The sequence below is a fragment of the Jatropha curcas genome, chromosome 2 (assembly GCF_041381405.1).
Source record: "Jatropha curcas cultivar XTBG-Jc1 chromosome 2, XTBG_Jcur_1.0, whole genome shotgun sequence".
Taxonomy (NCBI): Eukaryota; Viridiplantae; Streptophyta; class Magnoliopsida; order Malpighiales; family Euphorbiaceae; genus Jatropha; species Jatropha curcas.
The window spans coordinates 32131959-32150847 of NC_143152.1; the positions used below are offsets into that span (position 1 = coordinate 32131959).

The 18889-nt window shown below is 34.9% G+C and overlaps 4 protein-coding genes across 10 annotated transcripts; 3 read left to right on the top strand and 1 right to left on the bottom strand.

Annotated features, from left to right (window-relative positions):
* The first annotated feature begins 144 nt into the window (after nucleotides 1–144).
* Nucleotides 145–2802, top strand: CAX11 (cation exchanger 11). Its single transcript, XM_012233704.4, has 2 exons — nucleotides 145–1228; nucleotides 1666–2802. The coding sequence occupies exons 1-2, from the start codon at nucleotides 395–397 to the stop codon at nucleotides 2428–2430; spliced, it is 1599 nt and encodes a 532-aa protein (XP_012089094.1). The 5' UTR covers nucleotides 145–394; the 3' UTR covers nucleotides 2431–2802.
* A 1003-nt stretch (nucleotides 2803–3805) lies between these two features.
* NF-YC9 (nuclear factor Y, subunit C9) lies at nucleotides 3806–6118 on the top strand. Of its 2 annotated transcripts, none has more exons than XM_012233701.4 (2): nucleotides 3806–4128; nucleotides 5275–6118. In XM_012233701.4, exon 2 carries the CDS (start codon nucleotides 5313–5315, stop codon nucleotides 6090–6092), a length of 780 nt encoding a protein of 259 aa, XP_012089091.1. In that variant the 5' UTR covers nucleotides 3806–4128; nucleotides 5275–5312; the 3' UTR covers nucleotides 6093–6118. The 2 variants fall into 2 exon arrangements, with proteins under 2 accessions (XP_012089091.1, XP_012089092.1); XM_012233702.4 differs by having other exon boundaries at nucleotides 5312–6118.
* A 1453-nt stretch (nucleotides 6119–7571) lies between these two features.
* LOC105647567 (HSP20-like chaperones superfamily protein) lies at nucleotides 7572–13825 on the bottom strand. Of its 6 annotated transcripts, XM_089718257.1 has the most exons (6): nucleotides 13684–13825; nucleotides 12438–12533; nucleotides 11029–11140; nucleotides 10840–10947; nucleotides 8301–9333; nucleotides 7572–7933 (listed from the first exon to the last, which is right to left on the bottom strand). In XM_089718257.1, the coding sequence occupies exons 5-6, from the start codon at nucleotides 9310–9312 to the stop codon at nucleotides 7698–7700; spliced, it is 1248 nt and encodes a 415-aa protein (XP_089574383.1). In that variant the 5' UTR covers nucleotides 9313–9333; nucleotides 10840–10947; nucleotides 11029–11140; nucleotides 12438–12533; nucleotides 13684–13825; the 3' UTR covers nucleotides 7572–7697. The 6 variants fall into 6 exon arrangements, with proteins under 6 accessions (XP_089574383.1, XP_089574385.1, XP_089574384.1 ...); XM_089718259.1 differs by having other exon boundaries at nucleotides 10840–11140; nucleotides 13554–13694; XM_089718258.1 differs by lacking the exons at nucleotides 10840–10947; nucleotides 11029–11140 and having other exon boundaries at nucleotides 12454–12533.
* A 2299-nt stretch (nucleotides 13826–16124) lies between these two features.
* LOC105647566 (HSP20-like chaperones superfamily protein) lies at nucleotides 16125–18571 on the top strand. The gene is made up of 3 exons (XM_012233698.4): nucleotides 16125–16284; nucleotides 17188–17558; nucleotides 17952–18571. The coding sequence occupies exons 1-3, from the start codon at nucleotides 16268–16270 to the stop codon at nucleotides 18185–18187; spliced, it is 624 nt and encodes a 207-aa protein (XP_012089088.1). The 5' UTR covers nucleotides 16125–16267; the 3' UTR covers nucleotides 18188–18571.
* The last annotated feature ends 318 nt before the right edge of the window (nucleotides 18572–18889 follow it).

The following is an 18889-nucleotide window of genomic DNA, read 5'->3' on the forward strand; positions in this document are numbered from 1 at the left end:
TGACAATTTTTCGATACAAACAGGGCAGCTTCAGGTTTCAATCCTGCTGGTTCCTGTTCCTATATCAATTATCAACCCCCAAAAACGGTTGCTTTCTTGCTTTTGGCAGATTGACACTTGATAATGTTATTTTATTTGGGAAAAACGCGTCAAAAAAAAAAAAATGTTGAACATCCCATGATCTAAATCTAAAGGCGAACCAAAGATCTCCATAATTTTTATCAAAGATCTAACAGTTCTCCAATCCTAATCAAGTGCAAAGCTCGTAACTTTTTTCAGTCAAAACTCAAAACTGATACCAAACCAGTACACACATATACAGTCGCTCGCTTAACACGGGGCAAAAAAAAAAAAAAAAACGAAGAGGAGGAAAAGCCATCTGTTGTGAAATGGCATGGCCTTCTCCTTCTCTCCCCCACTATCCCTCCTCAATTCTATTGCAGCACTGTCTCTGATCTTTCTCTCCACTGTTCTTTTCTCTAAATCTCCATTTCACTTCTCCATATCTCCTCCAATCCCACATAGATCTCTCATCTCCCAAACCCAGAACCAGACTTTGGCCTTCTCTTGCTCCTCTCTTCCCCCCACCGATGGCCTCCTCAACTACCTCTCCCTCCACTTTTGCCTCTTCAATGGGAAGCTTTTCCTATCGATTCCTTGTCTTTCTTCGTTCATTTTCCTTCACTTTTATATCCTCATCAAAACAGCCCAATCCCATTTCTCTATTGTCACCACTAAACTCACCAATCAATTAAACCTTTCTCCCAGTATGGGTGGAGTGACCCTTTTGGCTTTAGGCAATGGGGCGCCCGATGTTTTTGCCTCTCTGGCTGCAGTTCGTTCTGGGCAGTATAGAACTGGGTTTGGGGCTATATTATCTGCTGGTACTTTTGTTTCTGCTTTTGTGGTTGGATTCGTGGCGATATATGCTGCACCATTTAATGTGGATCCTGGGTCTTTTGTGAGAGACGTGGGGTTTTATTTGGTGGCAGCTTTGTTTTTATTCTATGTGTATTTGAGTGGGGAGATTACATTTTGGCAAGCTATGGGATTTGTTGGGTTTTATATGTTCTTTGTTGGTATTGTGTTTTGGATGGATTTGGGAATTGGTGGTGGTAATAGAAGGGATGGAGGAGAAATAGATTGTGAAAGAGGTGGAGCCGTCGTGGTGGATAGTTTGGAGGATGTGAAGCATGATCCTGGATGGTTTGCAAGGACTTACGGAAAGGTAATTATTATATTTTTCTTGGAAACTGATGAAATATTTAGGTTTATTTGATGATTTTGCTTTGTTGAAAATATTTAGATAACCGTGATGTTTGTTTGGCTGCTTTGAATCCTAAGTTGATTGGTTAGCTATGAGAAGTGAGCTTACTCAGTTTGTATGGTGTTTTGTGTGAACTAGGCTGATAAATTTTTTTTTTCTCTTTTTGAAGCCTGATTGGAGATTTGGGGTTTAGGTTTTCTTTATGCTGCCAAAGTGTAAAATTTTCATGTTTCTCCTTCATTTTCATCCTCTGCCAATGTCGTGGACAAGAGAATAGATATCTGAATAATAGAATAATATCTGAATTTTCTTGAGTTGGGACACTTATATTTATGTTGGAGCAGAGGTGAAAGCAACTTCCTATCTGATATGGCTTTTTTTCTTTTTCTCTCTTACAGATCTCAAAAGTATGGGAGCATCCAATCTCATTTGTTCTAAAGCTGACAATTCCCCAAACTGCACCTTCAGAATGGACCAGGTTCTACACGTCTGCCAACATTATTCTTTGCCCTCTAGCACTTTTATATGCTTGCAAGTCATTCATGCCATTAGATCATCCCATAGCATTCCTCCTGTCAAGCACCCATTTCCCACTATGGTTCGTAGTGCTCCTAGCAAGCTCATCTATGGCAGTTGTTCACTTCATACTGGAAAAGGAACCTCCAAAGACTGAGAAAATACCTGTTGTGCTTGTTGCATTTGTAATGAGTGTATTTTGGATATCTGCTATTGCTGGAGAGCTGCTAAACTGCTTGGCAGCACTTGGGATGCTTCTTGAAGTGCCCCCTTCACTCCTTGGGCTTACTGTACTTGCTTGGGGAAACTCAGTGGGCGATCTTGTGGCTGATGTTGCAGTTGCCAGAGCAGGCCAACCAGCAATGGCTATGGCTGGGTGCTTTGCTGGGCCAATGTTTAATATGCTTGTTGGACTTGGAACAGCTTTGGTGATTCAAACAGCTGACTTTTATCCAAAAGCTTATGAACTTCACTTACACACTGGCATTGTGATTGCATTTGTATTCTTGCTTTTGAGCCTGATGGGATCTTTGCTAGTTATCACTTGGTCCAGATTTCGAGTGCCTAGGTTCTGGGGATTTTGTCTTGTTGGCCTTTATGTATTTTTCATGATAGTTAGCTTAGTCATTGCCAAGTTCTCAGGATAATTTGTTCAATTCATTAAGTCAACATTTTGTGGAGCCACAGCCACTGCTTAATTGTTTAAACCAAATTATAGAAAAAATCTTCGCCCCTATATGTAAGGGAGTTGCAGTATATGCGGATTGATGCCAGAGGAAATTGCAAGGATTATGGAGCTTTTAATCTGTAATCTGCATAGATAGATAGTTTTCAAGATTTCTATGTTACTTAATCGGTCTTTCCTCCTTATTTATCCATTAATTTCCAAGTCCTTTACTGGTAATTAAATATCATGATGGTTCATTTGAAAATAATCTACTTTGTGGTAGAAAAGTATGAGCAGCATATCTATGTATTATCCTTCAACTAACTAATGTGAAATTTTTCTTCTATCTTTAGTTTTTTTTTGCACATCTTGCTTTTATTACCTTGTTCTGATTGACTTAACTAGAACTATACGTGATCATGGTTGTTTACCTTTAGTTCATACATATCTACTTACAGTCTAGCCAACGTATTATTGTTGGGTACAACAGTAAAGCTGTCGGCATTTCTTCCTGGTGTTGAGGAGCCATGAACTTTTGATGGTTGACATTTAGCTGTAAATGTTTTTTTCAATGATAGATGCTTAGTTTATGATTATATACCTAAGCATTCCAAATATATCCTTTTCCTCTGCAATTTAGGACAGTAGTAGGGTTAAAATATATACATTTTCTTAATTTAGAAGTAAAGTTCAGATCTTTTCCACATGAAAAAAAATGTTCTTTGATGAGTTTGAAACTCTGTATCAAAATGTAATTATTTGCACGTGAATAATGTTTTTTAATGAGTTCAAGGCAATGCTGTTGGTTGTCAACTTGATATCAATTAACATTGCATAAAATTTTGAAAATGCAAATTGCATTCAATTTGAAATGTAACTTTTCTTTACAAGAGAGATCACCTTAAACTTCTGTCCATTCTTGAAAGATTGCTGAAAATAGCTATACCAATTTTTGGGTGTGTCCCAAAATAAAAATGAGCTAATGTGTTTGGTTTTTTTTTTTTTTTTTCCATAAATTTCTCGACTCATGCTCGATTTAAATTTGATATTTAAAAATTTTCAGATCCATCTCGTAACAGATACAATCTATCTAAGAATTTCTTTAAAAGAAGGATTTTTTATGAGAATATACTAAACCCTACAATCTCACTCAGAGATTTTTTTTTTTTTTTTTTCTTATCTCATTCATGTAACTATTTTTTTCCTTTTATTGAATGGAAGGAAGTAAAGAGCACTTAACTAAAACTAAGCTAGGCTGGATTTTTACTCAATTTAAACGAAAGGTTATTCTAATTCATGTGGCCAAACACTCCAAAACAGACTGGCAGTTAAAAGCCAACTCTAACAAGGACAAAAAAGGAAAAAAGAAGTTTGGTTCTGACAAAACGAGTCAGAATCGAAGAAAACACTATCAGCTTTTTGTTCCAATGCTTTTATTAGTTTAATCATTTATTTTAGGTTACTTCCTATGAAACATTTTTACGGAATAACATCACCAACCGTGACGAAAACTTCTGATTCTGTTGATTCCTTCAAAAACCCTAGAATTTGATAAAAATCGGATCTTTTTCGCATATCTCATCCTATTCTAGAAGTTTCTTTCCTTTTTTCCCCAATTGTTTTCAGGGCCCTCAATCTTGCAAGCAAAAGCACAAGCTTAGCTCTGTAACCAGAAAAGGTAACATCATGTTCTTCTTGTAGTAATCATTAACATATGCGAGTGATCGTGGGCATATATCACTCCATAGATTTTATGGGTTTTTGTCCCGGCTGTATTTTCAGTTATAATTCTTTTCTTAATTTGGAAAAAAAGGCAAGAGTTGTGATACCAGTAAATTTTCCATTTTACTTAATTTCTCTTTTGCCAGGTATATTTCTGCTTAAACTACTGTATCAGTCAAACTGCTATGATCTTAATAAACAAGTAGGCTAGTAGCCTTCCCCTTGCACGTCTGTTTTGGTTTTTAATTTGATTTACCTTCTAAAAATCCTAAAATTTTAAGGAATTTTTTACCTTATCTGTTAGACTCTGGCACATGGAAGCTTGAAATTTAAAGTTTTTTTCTCTAATAGGACAACTTCTTTTGATAAATAGAGCTTTATTTCATTCAAAGGTTAGACAAATCTGTTGAAATTTACTGGGGTGATTAGGTAGCTATATTTGATATGATTCCAGAGTTGAAGTTCCCTTTTTTTTTTTTCCCCTTATGCAAAATATAGAACTCAATTACTGTAGGGACATTTTGGTCTACTTGATAAAGTTTTCCAATTTACCTGTACTACTATGCTGATAAATGGTGTTTATTCTTTTAAGCAAATGAGTAAAAAAGGTGAGGTGCTTGGTATTTTTGGCTTTCATTGGCACTAAGGGGGTATATTGCTTTGGGCGAGTGACTAAAAGAACAGTTTTTTTACTGGGATAGAAAACGGCTATCTATGATTTATCAGGAATTTAAAATTAAAAAAAAAAAAAAAATGACGATGATGCTTAGTTCTTTGGCATGTATCATTACTTTCTTGGTTAAGAATGTAGAAAAAATGAAGTTTTCTTCTTTTCTTTTTCTTTTTCTTTTTGTTTTTTTCGTTTTTGTTTTTGTTTTTGCTTTTGGAGTATATGATATTCAAAAACATTACTTCTGATTATTTTTGTAATAGTATTTGGAAGGTAGAAAGTTGGAGTTTTGCTGACATCTTAGCTGAATCAAATTTGCAATTCAAACAATCTCCATTAATAGATTTCTTTAGCACCCTGTAATATAGTATGCTACAAAATGGGCAAAACTCAATTCTTTTAATATTTCTTCTCTTTTCCCTAAAAGCACAGGCACTAAATTAAGTGTCGTTGAATTTATCTGCATCAGAATGGATCAGCAAGGGCATGGACAGCCCCCAGCTATAGGGGTAGTGAGCTCTGCAGGTCAAATGCCTTACGGGACAAACCCTTATCAACCAAACCAAATGTCTTCAGCCCAAAATCCAGGATCAGTTTCATCAGTTGGGACCATTCACTCTACTGGTCAGCCAGCAGGAGCTCAGCTTGCGCAGCATCAACTTGCCTATCAGCAAATCCAACATCAACAGCAGCAGCAACTACAGCAACAGCTCCAGTCATTTTGGGCAAATCAATATCAAGAAGTAGACAAAGTTGCTGACTTCAAGAATCATAGCCTTCCCCTAGCAAGGATCAAAAAGATCATGAAGGCTGATGAGGATGTGAGGATGATATCAGCTGAGGCACCAGTTGTTTTTGCGAGGGCATGTGAAATGTTTATTTTAGAACTGACCTTGAGGTCTTGGAATCACACAGAGGAGAATAAAAGGAGGACATTACAAAAGAATGACATTGCAGCAGCCATCACAAGAACTGATATATTTGATTTCTTAGTTGATATTGTGCCAAGGGAGGATTTGAAAGACGAAGTACTGGCATCAATATCAAGAGGAGCCATGACTGTTGGTGCTGATGCACTCCCATACGGCTATATGCCACCTCAGCATGCAGCTCAAGTTGGTACTGGTATGATAATGGGTAAACCTGTCATGGATCCACCTATGTTTGCCCAGCAGTCTCATGCCTATATGGCACAACAGATGTGGCCACAGCAGGGTTCAGAACAGCAACAATCACCCTCAGATAATTAGTGACTGTATATGGAAGTTGAGGAACTGTAAGTTCTCTTTTTAACTTATCTGATAATACAGCATGCAAGTTGTGTTTGAAAGTTCAAAACTACCATTTACAGTCATATGAACATATTGAGACTTTCATGCATATTGATAGCAGTTATAGTTCCTTAACTCTTTATTCTTGTATTTTAGCAAGCCTTGTAGACTGATGTGTGGGTGACTGCTCCAAAATGATGATTATATTTTCTGGTGAAAATTTCCTGGAGTGGTGTTGTAGTTGTAATGTTACAGATGATCTTATTGCTTCCATCCAACGTCTTGGTATATGACATGTTTATTCTACTTAGAATTCTGGTTCTTACATAGGATCGAACCTAGCTGCTGGTTTTGCTTTCTTTGATTTTTCAAATTGATTCATTTCTTTTAAAACATTTCTTTTTATTTGCCACTTTGGAAAGCTGAATCTCTCCTAGGTTTGATGTTTACTAACTATATGAATGTCTATGCCATTGTTACTCTGTTCTTATGGAAAGACTGATTTAGTTATATATCAAATTAAAAATATCTTTGACTCTCCTCTTGCATTCTCTTGTTTCAGTTGTTTCTTTTCCCACCAGTGCCCTTGTTCCGTTAATTTGATTACGTGTTTATTGATTGAAACCTGTTGTGAATGTCAAACAGAAAAAAAAGAGAAGTTCCCAGTAATGAAACTGAAAGTAGAGGCCTTCAGCAATCAAAATGTATGGTCAAGATTGGAGATCAGAATTCGCAAGATTTGCATATATAATATTTAGACTGAACTGTTTCAACTCTTTTTAGCGCTGGATCTATACTTAATTTTCAGCCTTGTATAAATGTTGAATTTCAATGCTTGGATTTTCGTCTGGTATATAGCAGGATTACTTTCCTTTAATGTTGCTACGTGCTGTCTATTTGGTAGCCGTTCTGTCGAATTAATTGTTTTGTGGCAAATGGCAACCTTTGCATGTGGGGTTAATCCCACCCAAACAGAGAGGGAGAACAAGAAGAGCTTCTATAGACTGAAATCTCAGACGCTCATACATCTCTTTTGATGTAAGATTTTGCACAAGAGTCCACATGCGTAATTATCGTAATGCTAGGGTTAGGGTTTTGAATTTTTACGTTAAGGATTATAGAAGATGAGATGAGACTGTTTGAAATTCATGGTCTTCATACTCTTCTTTCACCAACCAAATCATGGGATTTGGCAAAACCCATACTTTGTCTGAATAACCACATTTAGAATATGGGTATTCAGACAAAAAGATTGCCTTATTTTCTTTCAAAAACAAATAAATAAATAAACACTGCCTAATTTACTTCTCTTGTTCAAAATCTACCAACTTATCCCTGTGGTTGCCAAGACGAAATAGTACTGCATATGCTAAGTTAAGCTTTACTTCATGTGAACCATGAGAAGAAAAAGGGGGGGGGGGGGGGGGGGGGGGGAAGGGGACTATTAAACATTGCATGTATTTTGTTCAAGTTCATTCCATAACTTGTAAAATATAAACCAAACTATGTTTTTTTTTTTTTTTTTTCCAAACCAGCAAATAGCAGGGGTCCATGCTTGTAAGGTTAACACTTATCCACCATCATCTATCTTTTCATCACAATCCCTTCCAGAATCCCATCTGAACCAAAGTTACCAGAAAACTGCTCAGGATCAACAGGACCTGGCAGCTGAAATGCAATAGAAAACTTTCCTGGTGGACAAAGGTTCTTTGATTGCATTTCAAAGACTTGTGAGAACCTGCATACAGTCCTCTCGCCGGTTGTCGTCTCACCATTTATCAGAACCCTACCACCAGCATCAACTCCACAGCTGAATTCCTCTGCAGTCAGGAACAACAGTTTATCAATGAGTCAAAGCAAGCTAAAAAGGTTAATGATAAAGCAAAATGTCAAGATTTAACAATGAAGCAATGCAAAAATTACAAGGTGAATGGATCAATTACAATTTGAACTCGAACACTGTAATATGCTTTTTGGAAAAATAATCAAGTTAGTTCCGTCATAACAAAAGGGTATCTACCATCTGAATTGAGGATAACATTTGTAAACATTCTCAAATATTACAATGCAAGAAGACACACATGGAAAATAAGAGCAATTCCATTTAAATTAGAATAAAAATAAAGGCAAAACTCGTGAAAAGCAGTAATGAATTTATCAAGGCTTCAACTCTAATGAGAAACTTACTCTCATCTCTTTTCACCCCAGGAAGAGATATGCGAAACATATATGCATCATCGCATTCACCAATATCCATGAGTCCAATAATGGGTCCCACCTGTCCCATAGCAGCACTCCCAGTCAATGCAAATCCACCTTTTCCAGCAGCCACAATTTTTTCCAAATCTTCTTTACTTGGGAAGGGAGGAAGAAATAATATTCCGGGACTGACCTTCCCCATAGTTCTGGTGTCATCTCTGGTTGGCGGAGGAGATGTATGACTATGCTCCGGAGGCAATGTAGTACATGGCACAATGCTAAGAGGCTCCACAAAATGGACATGCTGATCCTCAGGTTGCATGGTGCTAGCAGAACATTTTCCCTTCTGAGAACAATCAGAAGACTTGAGAGGAGTCAATCCTCCAACCGGTTCACCTTTGTGCACTGCCACATTATACAAAGAGCTGCCATCCAGCGATGTCTTGTATCTTGTTGCATCTCTATCGAATAGAAGAATCTCGAGCCCGGTTATCCTCTTAAACCTTTCAATGTCTTCTGGCTTAATGTAAGAGGTATCTGGGTCATTGATGAATACTATGTTTTCAACAATTTTGCACCTATTTAACCGGTATTGGGGATGCAGCAGGGGAGGAAATATATCAGGAAATTGAGGGTAAACAGCACCAGACTCATTTTTAGAGGTGGTAATAGTGCCCTGAAAGAAATTGTGCAACTGATGTAGTTTAACAATAAGAGATTTGTCTGCCTTCTGAAGTGCATAATAGTAGACACGCTCCACTTCCACTGTTTTCATGTGTGAACCTGCTAATTGATCTGAGGTATATGCTGGGAGGCCCTCAGCTATTCTTTGCAAAATCGATTTTTGTGGCCTCTCCTCTTTCAGATCGGGCCCAAAATAGGTACCAATGATAAAGTAAAGGAGGAAACGCTGGTTACCGCTCGGCATCTTACTTGATATAGAGAAGGATTCTGATCCTGAAGCAACAACAGGATTTGCAGCCCGAACTTGTGTTTCCATAGAGTATAATAAAGAAGAAATCTGCAAGAGAAAGTTGCAGCACTTAATAAAAGAAACATCAAACGTTTTCCATATACTGAACAACAAGCATATAACTAAATACAAACAATATCTCTTTGAAGGTAGAATCCATTTATCAGAAGCCTATATTCAAAATCAGTCAAGTAAATTGCAATTCCTCAACAAAAACAAACCCAGCCACCTGCCACCTTCTCAACAGACAAACTTGTTGGCTCAACTTTATTTTCTTCTTAGAAGTAATTTTTGTCGTGCTGATTTTGTATATATTCAAACCAGCATCATCGTAGATCTGTAATATTCATCTGTCTTCAACTCCTTTTGAAATCATAGTCCGTTTCACCACAATAGTAATAAAATATCAAGGTTTTAATTCACAGTTGCAGGTTGCATCATCATTCATCAACCCATTTTATTATGTCAGAGCTGCCATTTAAACTTGCAAGGTATAGTTTCCCAAACAAGATGCAAATTATTGTGAAGATTTTTAAGGACGAAGTTTGTGAAGTTAAGCCTGGAAAAGAGCTAATTTCTTCATCGAGAATTTTATGGCTATAAATAGTATTCCGATTGACAAATGAAGGTCCCTACAAGCTTCCAGCTAGAAAATTTTCCTCATTGATTCCATTATACAAGTCAGTGCATAATGTACATGTGATGTTCTTGGAAAAAGTGCTAGGAAAAAGGAAAAAAATTTCAGAAATAGAAAGACTCATATGGAGTCAAATCTGGTGAAAAAAGAGACGACCGTCTTCTAGGCCCAGAAGCATATAAACCTACTACAAACATTTTCTTTTTGAAATTAATGTGCTTCAGACAGCATTTATGAACCAAGAAGTTTATAAAAAGGAATAATGATCATACAAAAGTGGCTTGTTTGAGATCAGTGAAAATTTTTTGGTTTTCCGTTTTTTATCTTCTCATGTCATGACTAATGCTATGATATCCGTCCGAATAGAGGCAATGATACATTTTCCATACTTCAGATGGATCTAAATATGACAGCATTTTCTGAAAATAACAAGTGCTATGTAATCTTTGAAAGAACTACTGAAGAAAATAGGTTTAGGTGAATTTGAAATCTACAGTTAGATGGTGGATGACAGCATAACAATTGTCTATCTATTTCAATGGCATTGTGTGACTTTGGCCCCTGTGATTGCAAGGTTTTTTTTTTTTTTTTTTGTTCCCGAAAACAAAGTCTCCAATTATGGACAAGTGAAAGTGGAAAAGAGAAATGCAAGATCCAAGAGAAGTCTGATTGTTATTTCAGGATGCAGAAATTTTCAATGGGCAATTCCATCAATGAAAGAATTGATTCATGCCAGTCCACTATAGTGAATATGAATCAGTAGGGAGGTTGTGATTGTTTTACAAACAACACAGCACCAGAGCTGTGTGATGGATCCTAATGTCCTACTGATCACATTCAATTTAGACTTAGGAATACATCACTATGGAAAGATAATTGGATTCAGGTAGAAAGAGCAAAGAAGAGGGAAATCTGACCTGTCATCGAAGGATGTTAGCAAAATCAGAATAAGTGGAGTCACGAATCCCTAGCAGCTCGAGATGACAAGCATTGAAGTGGTGAAAGAGAATTTGCTACGTAACAAGCTTGCAAAAAATTTCAACCAAACAAAACAAGATGAAGAACAAGGAACCATGCAGCAAAAATCCACACTTTAAGAAGCTTACTTCAGTAGAAATCTTCTGCAGACTTTTGCACTGAACCCATGTCCACTTGGCCAGCAGGACAAGTCAACCTTAAATATATTGGACTTATTATGTCTTTTCGTAAATATAAGTCCTAAAACAGGTTTGAGCATGAATTTAGTTGCTAGTGTTAAAACATTTTAGCTAAAGAATAACCATTATTGTGTCCCAATCCTAACAAGGAGCAATCAGTGAAGCTAATGGCAAGAGGATTTCAGAATAAGATCTGAATAAACAAGAAGTAGCATCAGTTTTTACAAAACAACCACAGTAAGGTTATTCTTAATAGTAGCATTACTTTGCCACAAACAACTAAAAATTGGATCAAGTAGTGACTCCAAAAGAAAAAATAACAAAAATATAGGTTATGATAATATATGGTAACTCGAGCTTTTCCAAAGGATCTACGCTACAAGTCATCAAGTCCAAATAGGACCTGGGAAAAATAAAAAATTTATTATCCTAACCAGTGATCAGGGAGTACAAACCCATTGATAACTGCCATGGTTATCGAGATCTTTAAATTGCTTGGATATTAATGGAATTGCCAATTTGGTAACCCATTTTTAACATTTACACTTACTCAACTTGGTATAGGACAACAGGAGTATGGAATGGATTATCCATCATACCAGACATTAGCAACTAACAAAGTATAAGCAATACTTTTAACAATTGGATTTTGCATAACAGAAGATATACCAGAATTTGGCAGAAATTCAAAAACTTTTCAGAAAAATCTTACGGGAACTTATGGCCTAATTCATAAGCCAGAATTTAGTGGAAATTCAAAAACTTTTCAGAAAAAGCATGTAGTGACTTGTGGCCTAATCCATAACAACCTCAGGAAAGAAATGCGGAAAATAAATTAGAGTGGTAAACCAAAATCTGAAAGATTAAGGAAGTTAATGATACTATTCACTTTCATTGACTTCACAAGGGTGGTTAGCCATTAGTTTGCGCAAATGTTTTAGTATCTCTTCAAACCATAATTTTGTTTAATGAAAAACTGAAGAAAGGGTAATTAAAATGCGGGAAGTGGGCAATCTGCTAAATTTGTAATAGGAATTGTCTTATAAAGCTTCCACATGACAGACTTCTTTAACCAATAGAACTGTAGCTGAATGAGTACAATGAGATATTCTTATTTATATAACAAAAATGCTATGAGAGCAATATTTTTGCTTTGCTTTGTCAGTTCCAAGAATATGCAATTAAGGACAATAAGCATAAGCATTTTAACTACTTGGAGCACACAAAAGGCAGCATTCATTTTTGAACAAGTAACAATCACGTAAACATAATGAATAAAAATATCACTTTGTTTTGCCATAAAGAGACATAATCGAAGCAAAAAAAATAGAAAGGGAAAACATGAAAAGATTGATTACAATAATTTCTGGCCACCTCGAGGTCTGTCGCTGGAATTTAGTACCCAACTCTGCTTGTCTCCCACAAACTTCTCGCCACCAAAATCCAGATAGGATCTAGACAAGCAAGAGAATCATTCTCTTCATTAGTGCAGCTGTGAGTGTAAATTAGTAACAGCATTTAAGGCAAACCAAGAAACAAATAATCGATTTTTCAAAAATGGTGTGAATCGTCATGTACATTTATGTTAGAAATGTATAGTCTACCAACTTCCAACAAGAGTAAACTTTGGTGGAACTTTAAACAAGTAAAAAATATAGTGATGCATTATAACGGTGCAATCCACCATTAGAATCATGCCAATTCCTCTTTCATATAGTAAATCATAACCTGGGATTACTAATTAGCAAATAAAAAAACTCAACAAACTTGATGACCATAAATTCTGCAATTTAAGCAATATAACTTTGCAATACGAGGTCAAAAGAGAGAATTAAAACAATATATCAATGACTAATTTTCTGATTTAAACATTGCCATTGCAATAGGACATAAATTTTGCAACTCATATAAGCATACTTTACACTGGATACAAGCTGTATGCTATATCATCAGCGTAACTTCCTTATAAAGATGCATCTTTCTATTCCCCTCTTTCTGAAACACATTAAACAAATTTGTGCGAGAGGGGAAAAACTGAATTTTTCCATCATTTAAACAAGAAGTTAAATCTAAATTTTCAGGATCACTTAAACACTAATATTAAACAAATCTATTAAATAAATAAAAGCAAGTTAATTTTTCCTATATCCAGAATCCAATTGGTTATATTTAGATGCCATGAGAATCAGATAAAACACATATGAAAATACACATGCAATCAAAGGATCCATGCAGACAAAATCTTCATGCAATATGGCTTGTCCCCTTAATCACACAAGGGAACAAACAATCGGTTACCCATTAAAATCCACTAAAAATAAGAGTGCAGACTAAATAAAAACAACACCTTGAAAATAAATTGTGTCATATGCTATCATAAACACACCAATAAAACTGTGATAGAATTTTGAATGGTACAAACAAACGGATCGCTCTAGACTATTTAACACGTTCCAAGTAAGAATCAAACATACCCGTTAATAAAAAAATGGCAATCCAAAGAGGAGAAGCAAAAATCACATAACAAATTAGTGGATGATCAAAGAAAAAACATGCACATTGTTGATAACTCGAAGGAGAAAATGAGCAGAAGAAGAAGCGAACCTTTGAGAGGGAGGTTATTGTGAATAAAGCCAATGAAAAGAAAAACTTGGGATTTTGTTTAGTTTGTCACTTGCGAAGTAAAGACTGTTACTGTATAAAAGTCAGGTTCTTGGTGCAGAGAGACAGAAAAAGAGAGACAGCAGGGCGCTAGACAGGATACTATATGCGTTGCCGTTACAAATAACCCACAGGGGCAGTCTGGGAATTTTGATAATATCCGTGACGGTCCACGCACTTACGTAAGCAATTTTAATTTTATATAAAAAGTATGTGAGATTATACTTGCCTGAGTCCATAGTTTCATCTGTAGTCAAAACCAATGAAAGACCAAATTTTAAAAAATTATTCTACTTTATTTTTTATAAATTTAAAAAATAGAAATACATAATTATATTCCTGTAGGAATAGAAAAAATGTAAATATAAAAAATTGCAATCATCAATTTAGAGATGATTTTGATTAAATAAATTAATTATTTTTCAAATAGGATATATAAAATAAATTTTTTAACATAATGCTTCAAACTCAACTATTACAATGGTCAATAACTTTTCAAATAGCTAATTATCAAATAGGAATTAGCTATAAAGTTTAATTAGCTTCTAATTTCATAATTTTTCATAGCTAATTTTCGTTTATATTATATTTAGATATTAACTTTATAAACGTTTTTATTATTATTATTATCAAAATAATATTTTCATGTATGTTATTTAAAAATAATAAATAACTATTAAATATTATAAAATTTATTTTATTAAATAATTATATTTTTACTAGTTAGTTTACATTTTAATAGTAATCACTATATTATGAGCGGAGTTATGTTTGTATGGTAAATAGTTAAAGTGCAATTAATTATTTATACAGTTACGTGTCTTGGCCGAAATTACCATCATATTATTGTTGTCCAACGAAATTATAGATTCATCTCTAAAATTTAATTTCATTAAATTATTTAATCATTTATGCAATTAATTCAAATATCTAACCTTTAAAATTCCATAAAGGATTCTCATAGATGAAAATATTTTTTAATAAAATTCAAATATGATGGATAAAAGGGGAAAAAAACGTATTCACCAAAGATGAAAAATAAGTTTCATATAGGACAATGGTGCAGCCGATGATGCTATATGAAAGCGAATGCCTAACACATTCACAAAATAAAAATTGGAGATGCAAATTTAAGATGGAAGATGATCATAATAGATAAAAGATGTAAGTAGTATAGGTTCGAGATAAAATAAGAAAAAACGTGTTTGAGATGGTATGATAATGTACCATTAGACTTTTACAATGCGTCGTTTTGTAAATGTGATATTTTGGTAGTGGAACTTACGAAGGTGCTAAACGATAAGATGCCAATCTAGACTTACTCGGAGGAAAGTTGTCGCCATTCACCGAAGATCTATAATTTTGGGATATTAGTAAGGATATAACTATAAATAGAACAAAGTTGAAATGAAATATTATATAACAAAATCCCAGTTAGTTGGTGTTGCCTATTTTATATTTGTTCTATTATTATCAATATATTGAATGATTTTAAAATTCGGCGTTGATTTTTTTTCTTTCACAAAAAGTATTACAAAATCGTTTCCGACTTATATTAGAAACAAATGATTTATATAACTAATCCGAACTCGCTTAGAACTAAGGCTTAGTTGTTATTTACGTTATTTTACCCTAAATGAGAGGGTAACACATTTATGAGAACTCTAATCCAAGATCTCCTACCTCTCACATCACCGAGAGTATTAACTAGATCATATTTAATCGACAATATTATTAAGTTTTTAAGAGTAAATATATTATTTTTTTGATACAAAATTTAATAATTTAATGAGATTAAATCTCAATTAAAAAATCCTTAATTTTATTAAATAATAGAGAATCAAAATTAAGCGACTAATTTTTTTTTTTTCTAAGAAAGGGAGTAAATAATTTTTTAGTTTTATGAAAGGAAAAGGGCATAAATAGTTAATTGCTCCGTTTTGGAAAGGTTAAATTAAGGTATAAAAGTCCAGAAAATAAATGTCTGGACAAAAAAAATTAGAAATCAGTTACTTTTTGAGTTGTTTGTGAATCACGGTCTTTTATGGTATGCCAGAAAATGGATAATTGGAAAAAAAATTTATTAAAAGAAAAATTAAAAAGGATGCTCTTGGGTGGGGCCATGAAAATATATGAGTAATTTCAACGTCTTGTCGTTTTATGAGACGGTAAAGCATGAAAATCATTTCAAAAAATAAGGCTTAAAAGCTAACAATTAGGTACCGTATGTAATCTACCGTAGTAAAGAAACGACAGGACGTTTAAAACTCTAGCATGTCGCAAAAGGCCTAGCTTTAATGATGAAACGGAGTACGCTAGAAGCGAAACACTGGATTATTTACGAGTTACGACCAAGAGCACAGACCATATCTGCATCTCCATAAAAAGGCACATAATGTTGTTTCCTTTCCATTACAGAAAGAGAGCCAATTAGCCAAATTCCAAAAAGAATCGAAACAGAAAGAGAAAACGGTCGCAAAGCTCAGAGTCCAAGGTCGCCGTTGCTTCATTTCGCCGGGACCTCCCGATGGCTTCTCCGATCAGGTATTATAAACAAAATGCATTTCCGTCTTTTAATGGAAGCTTTGAGGTTGATTTTAAGAGAATGTTTGCTTTTTAGATGATTTAAGGTGTTAATTTTCCTATGTTGAGGTATAACCTGTGATACTGCATGGTAAAACTTCAATTTTAAAGCGTATTGTTTCAATTTCTATTTCCAATTCTGGAAAATTTATTCTTATAGATTACTCCTGTTAAAATGCAGAATTTAAACCATTTTCAAATATTTTGCGCTTAAGCCTTTGTTATTTGCAATTTCTCTATTGTGAGAAATGATCTCTCAAGACTACTAGTCTACTACTCACTTGGCTTACAATGGTTTCTTACTTGAGAGCAACAGTTGCATAGCAACAACAGCTGCTTAAATGATAAGATGCCTTTATTTTATGTACATTGCTACAAGTTTCTTTTTTTTTTTTTTTTCGTTTTTTTTTAGATATTTTTTAATCTGAAATTGGTATATAAAGATGGATTTATGTATTGATGCGAATGTTTTGCTCATCACTTCACAAAGTTAATATATTCATCAAACTTGTAATTTGCAAATGTACTGAGTATGGCTGTTAAGAAAAGTATGGTGTGTCTGGTAACAGCTGGAATTATTCTAGTTTAAAGTTGTTCTTACTCATTTTGGTTCTTGCTAAAACTTTTGCTGGATATTTGGATGTAATCAATTGAAAAGCTTAATAGTTTTTTTGTTTTGCTTTTTTGATTGTGAATTTCCACTAGCTGTGTCTATTATGGATGCATATAATTTTGTGCTGTTGGATTCTGCAACTATTTATGCAATAATCGATAGTGTCTTTTTTTTTTTTTTTTTTTTTTTTTTTTTGCAAAATTTTCATGCAAATTCAAAATTTTGAATCTGGGAACTTTGAGAGACTTCAGGCCCAGTGGCATGCGTGGAGGAAATAATGAATCAGAGTTCCGGAATCACCAGCAACCTGTACTTGCAGTACCACCTCTTAATAGTGTGCCATACATTGGCTCACCTGGGATGGTTGTTGATGATACTCCATTGCCAGCTGAAGATGATGCCCAACCTGTTGAAAAAGTTGGGCCATCTATGGTCTTTCTCCCACCAAGCACAACTCAAAAGGAACGGGATAATGTATTGGCGTCTGCCAAAGGTGCAGTTGCCCTGTCTGGGAGTGCAGCTATGGGAATGGTGGGACCGGCTTTAGGATTAATGGACATTGGGGAATCTGATGATGCCTACCTCTTTAGAGTCTCCCTCCCTGGGGTAGCAAGAGATGAAAGTAAGTTCCATTCACATTTTAAAATTTAATCATTTGCCTTTTCCCCGGTTGCATTGCATGCAGAGATTAGTACACATTTTCTTAATTGGTGACATTATTTGGGTTTTACTAGCTTATTAAACCATTCTCTATTCATTTGCTTGCCTTTAGTTGTTACTATTGTACGTTTCAGGATATAAAATATTTAATTAATTTATTAAGTATGAAAATCAACCCTCCCAAGAGCCATACATGTGGGATGCTTTGTGCACTGGGTCGCCCTTTTTATCAAATTTGAAATCGAGTTTCATGTTCTATGAATTTGAGAATTTGGATACTGTTATTCATTAATTCATTCTCTTTTAGACTATCAATCTTGCATGGCTAGTCCAATCACTGATTTTGTTATTGCAGAGGAATTTAGTTGTGACATCGAACCAGATGGAACGATACTAATAAAGGGAGTGACGACCACTGGTGAGAAAACAGTGTGCAAGAATTCCCAAATCTTCAGGATGCAAACACAAAACCTATGTCCACCGGGTCATTTCTCCATCACATTCCAGTTGCCCGGTCCGGTTAATCACAAGCAGTTTAGAGGTCATTTCGGGAATGATGGAATGCTTGAGGGAATTGTGAAGAAAAAGTGAGCAAACAGTGGCCCCCTTACTCTGTATCTTTCAAGTTGTTAGCAAGGGCCAATTTGAATCACAGACAGAAAGGATCACTTGATCTCAGGTTTCCATGAGAACAACTAAAATAAAAAGGAGAGGTAACTTGTTGGAATAGACACATAATGGCCTGAGACATTTATGGTAAGAGAATAGAAATGCCCTTCTTTTGACTTGGATGAACAGGAGTAACATCGTGCAGCATTTGTGCTTGTGACTGTAATACAAGATGTAGCAATGTTTTAAGTACTTCCATTTTGTAGCAATGTTTGATCATTTCCATCATGAAGCATTTGTTTATCCTCTCTTCCTCTCTTTGTTGAGAGTTATATGTTTTGTAATACTAAGAGTTGCATTGTCCCATGTTCATCTCTGCAAAAATCCCTGTCATAGCTCTTACCTGCAAGTAACAGAGAGTAATTTGGAAACACATCTGAAATTGGTCTTAAAATTAACTGCCAAAAGCCAAAAGGGCAAGTATGTGAAAGGACCACTCCTGGTTCACATTTCAGCTCTTACCTGCAATTGATTAACAACAGTTTTGAGATCATATGAGAAATGCAAAGGTATTTTATTTAACTGTTAAGAAAGGTGATTAAACAGAAAAAAAAAAAAAAAAAACTAATGGCCCTCGAAACAAATCAAGAATCATAGTGGTAGAACAAATGAAAAAGCAAGCTT

Excerpts from the sequence above, each read along its gene's own strand:
- CAX11 (XM_012233704.4), top strand. The coding sequence starts at position 395 with ATGGCCTTCTCCTTCTCTCCCCCACTATCCCTCCTCAATTCTATTGCA. Across the intron at positions 1,229-1,665 it reads TTGCAAGGACTTACGGAAAG|ATCTCAAAAGTATGGGAGCA; the intron begins GTAATTATTATA and ends TCTCTCTTACAG.
- NF-YC9 (XM_012233701.4), top strand. The coding sequence starts at position 5,313 with ATGGATCAGCAAGGGCATGGACAGCCCCCAGCTATAGGGGTAGTGAGC.
- LOC105647567 (XM_089718258.1), bottom strand. The coding sequence starts at position 9,312 with ATGGAAACACAAGTTCGGGCTGCAAATCCTGTTGTTGCTTCAGGATCA. Across the intron at positions 7,934-8,300 it reads TGGGGTGAAAAGAGATGAGA|AGGAATTCAGCTGTGGAGTT; the intron begins GTAAGTTTCTCA and ends TCCTGACTGCAG.
- LOC105647566 (XM_012233698.4), top strand. Across the intron at positions 17,559-17,951 it reads TGGGGTAGCAAGAGATGAAA|AGGAATTTAGTTGTGACATC; the intron begins GTAAGTTCCATT and ends TTGTTATTGCAG.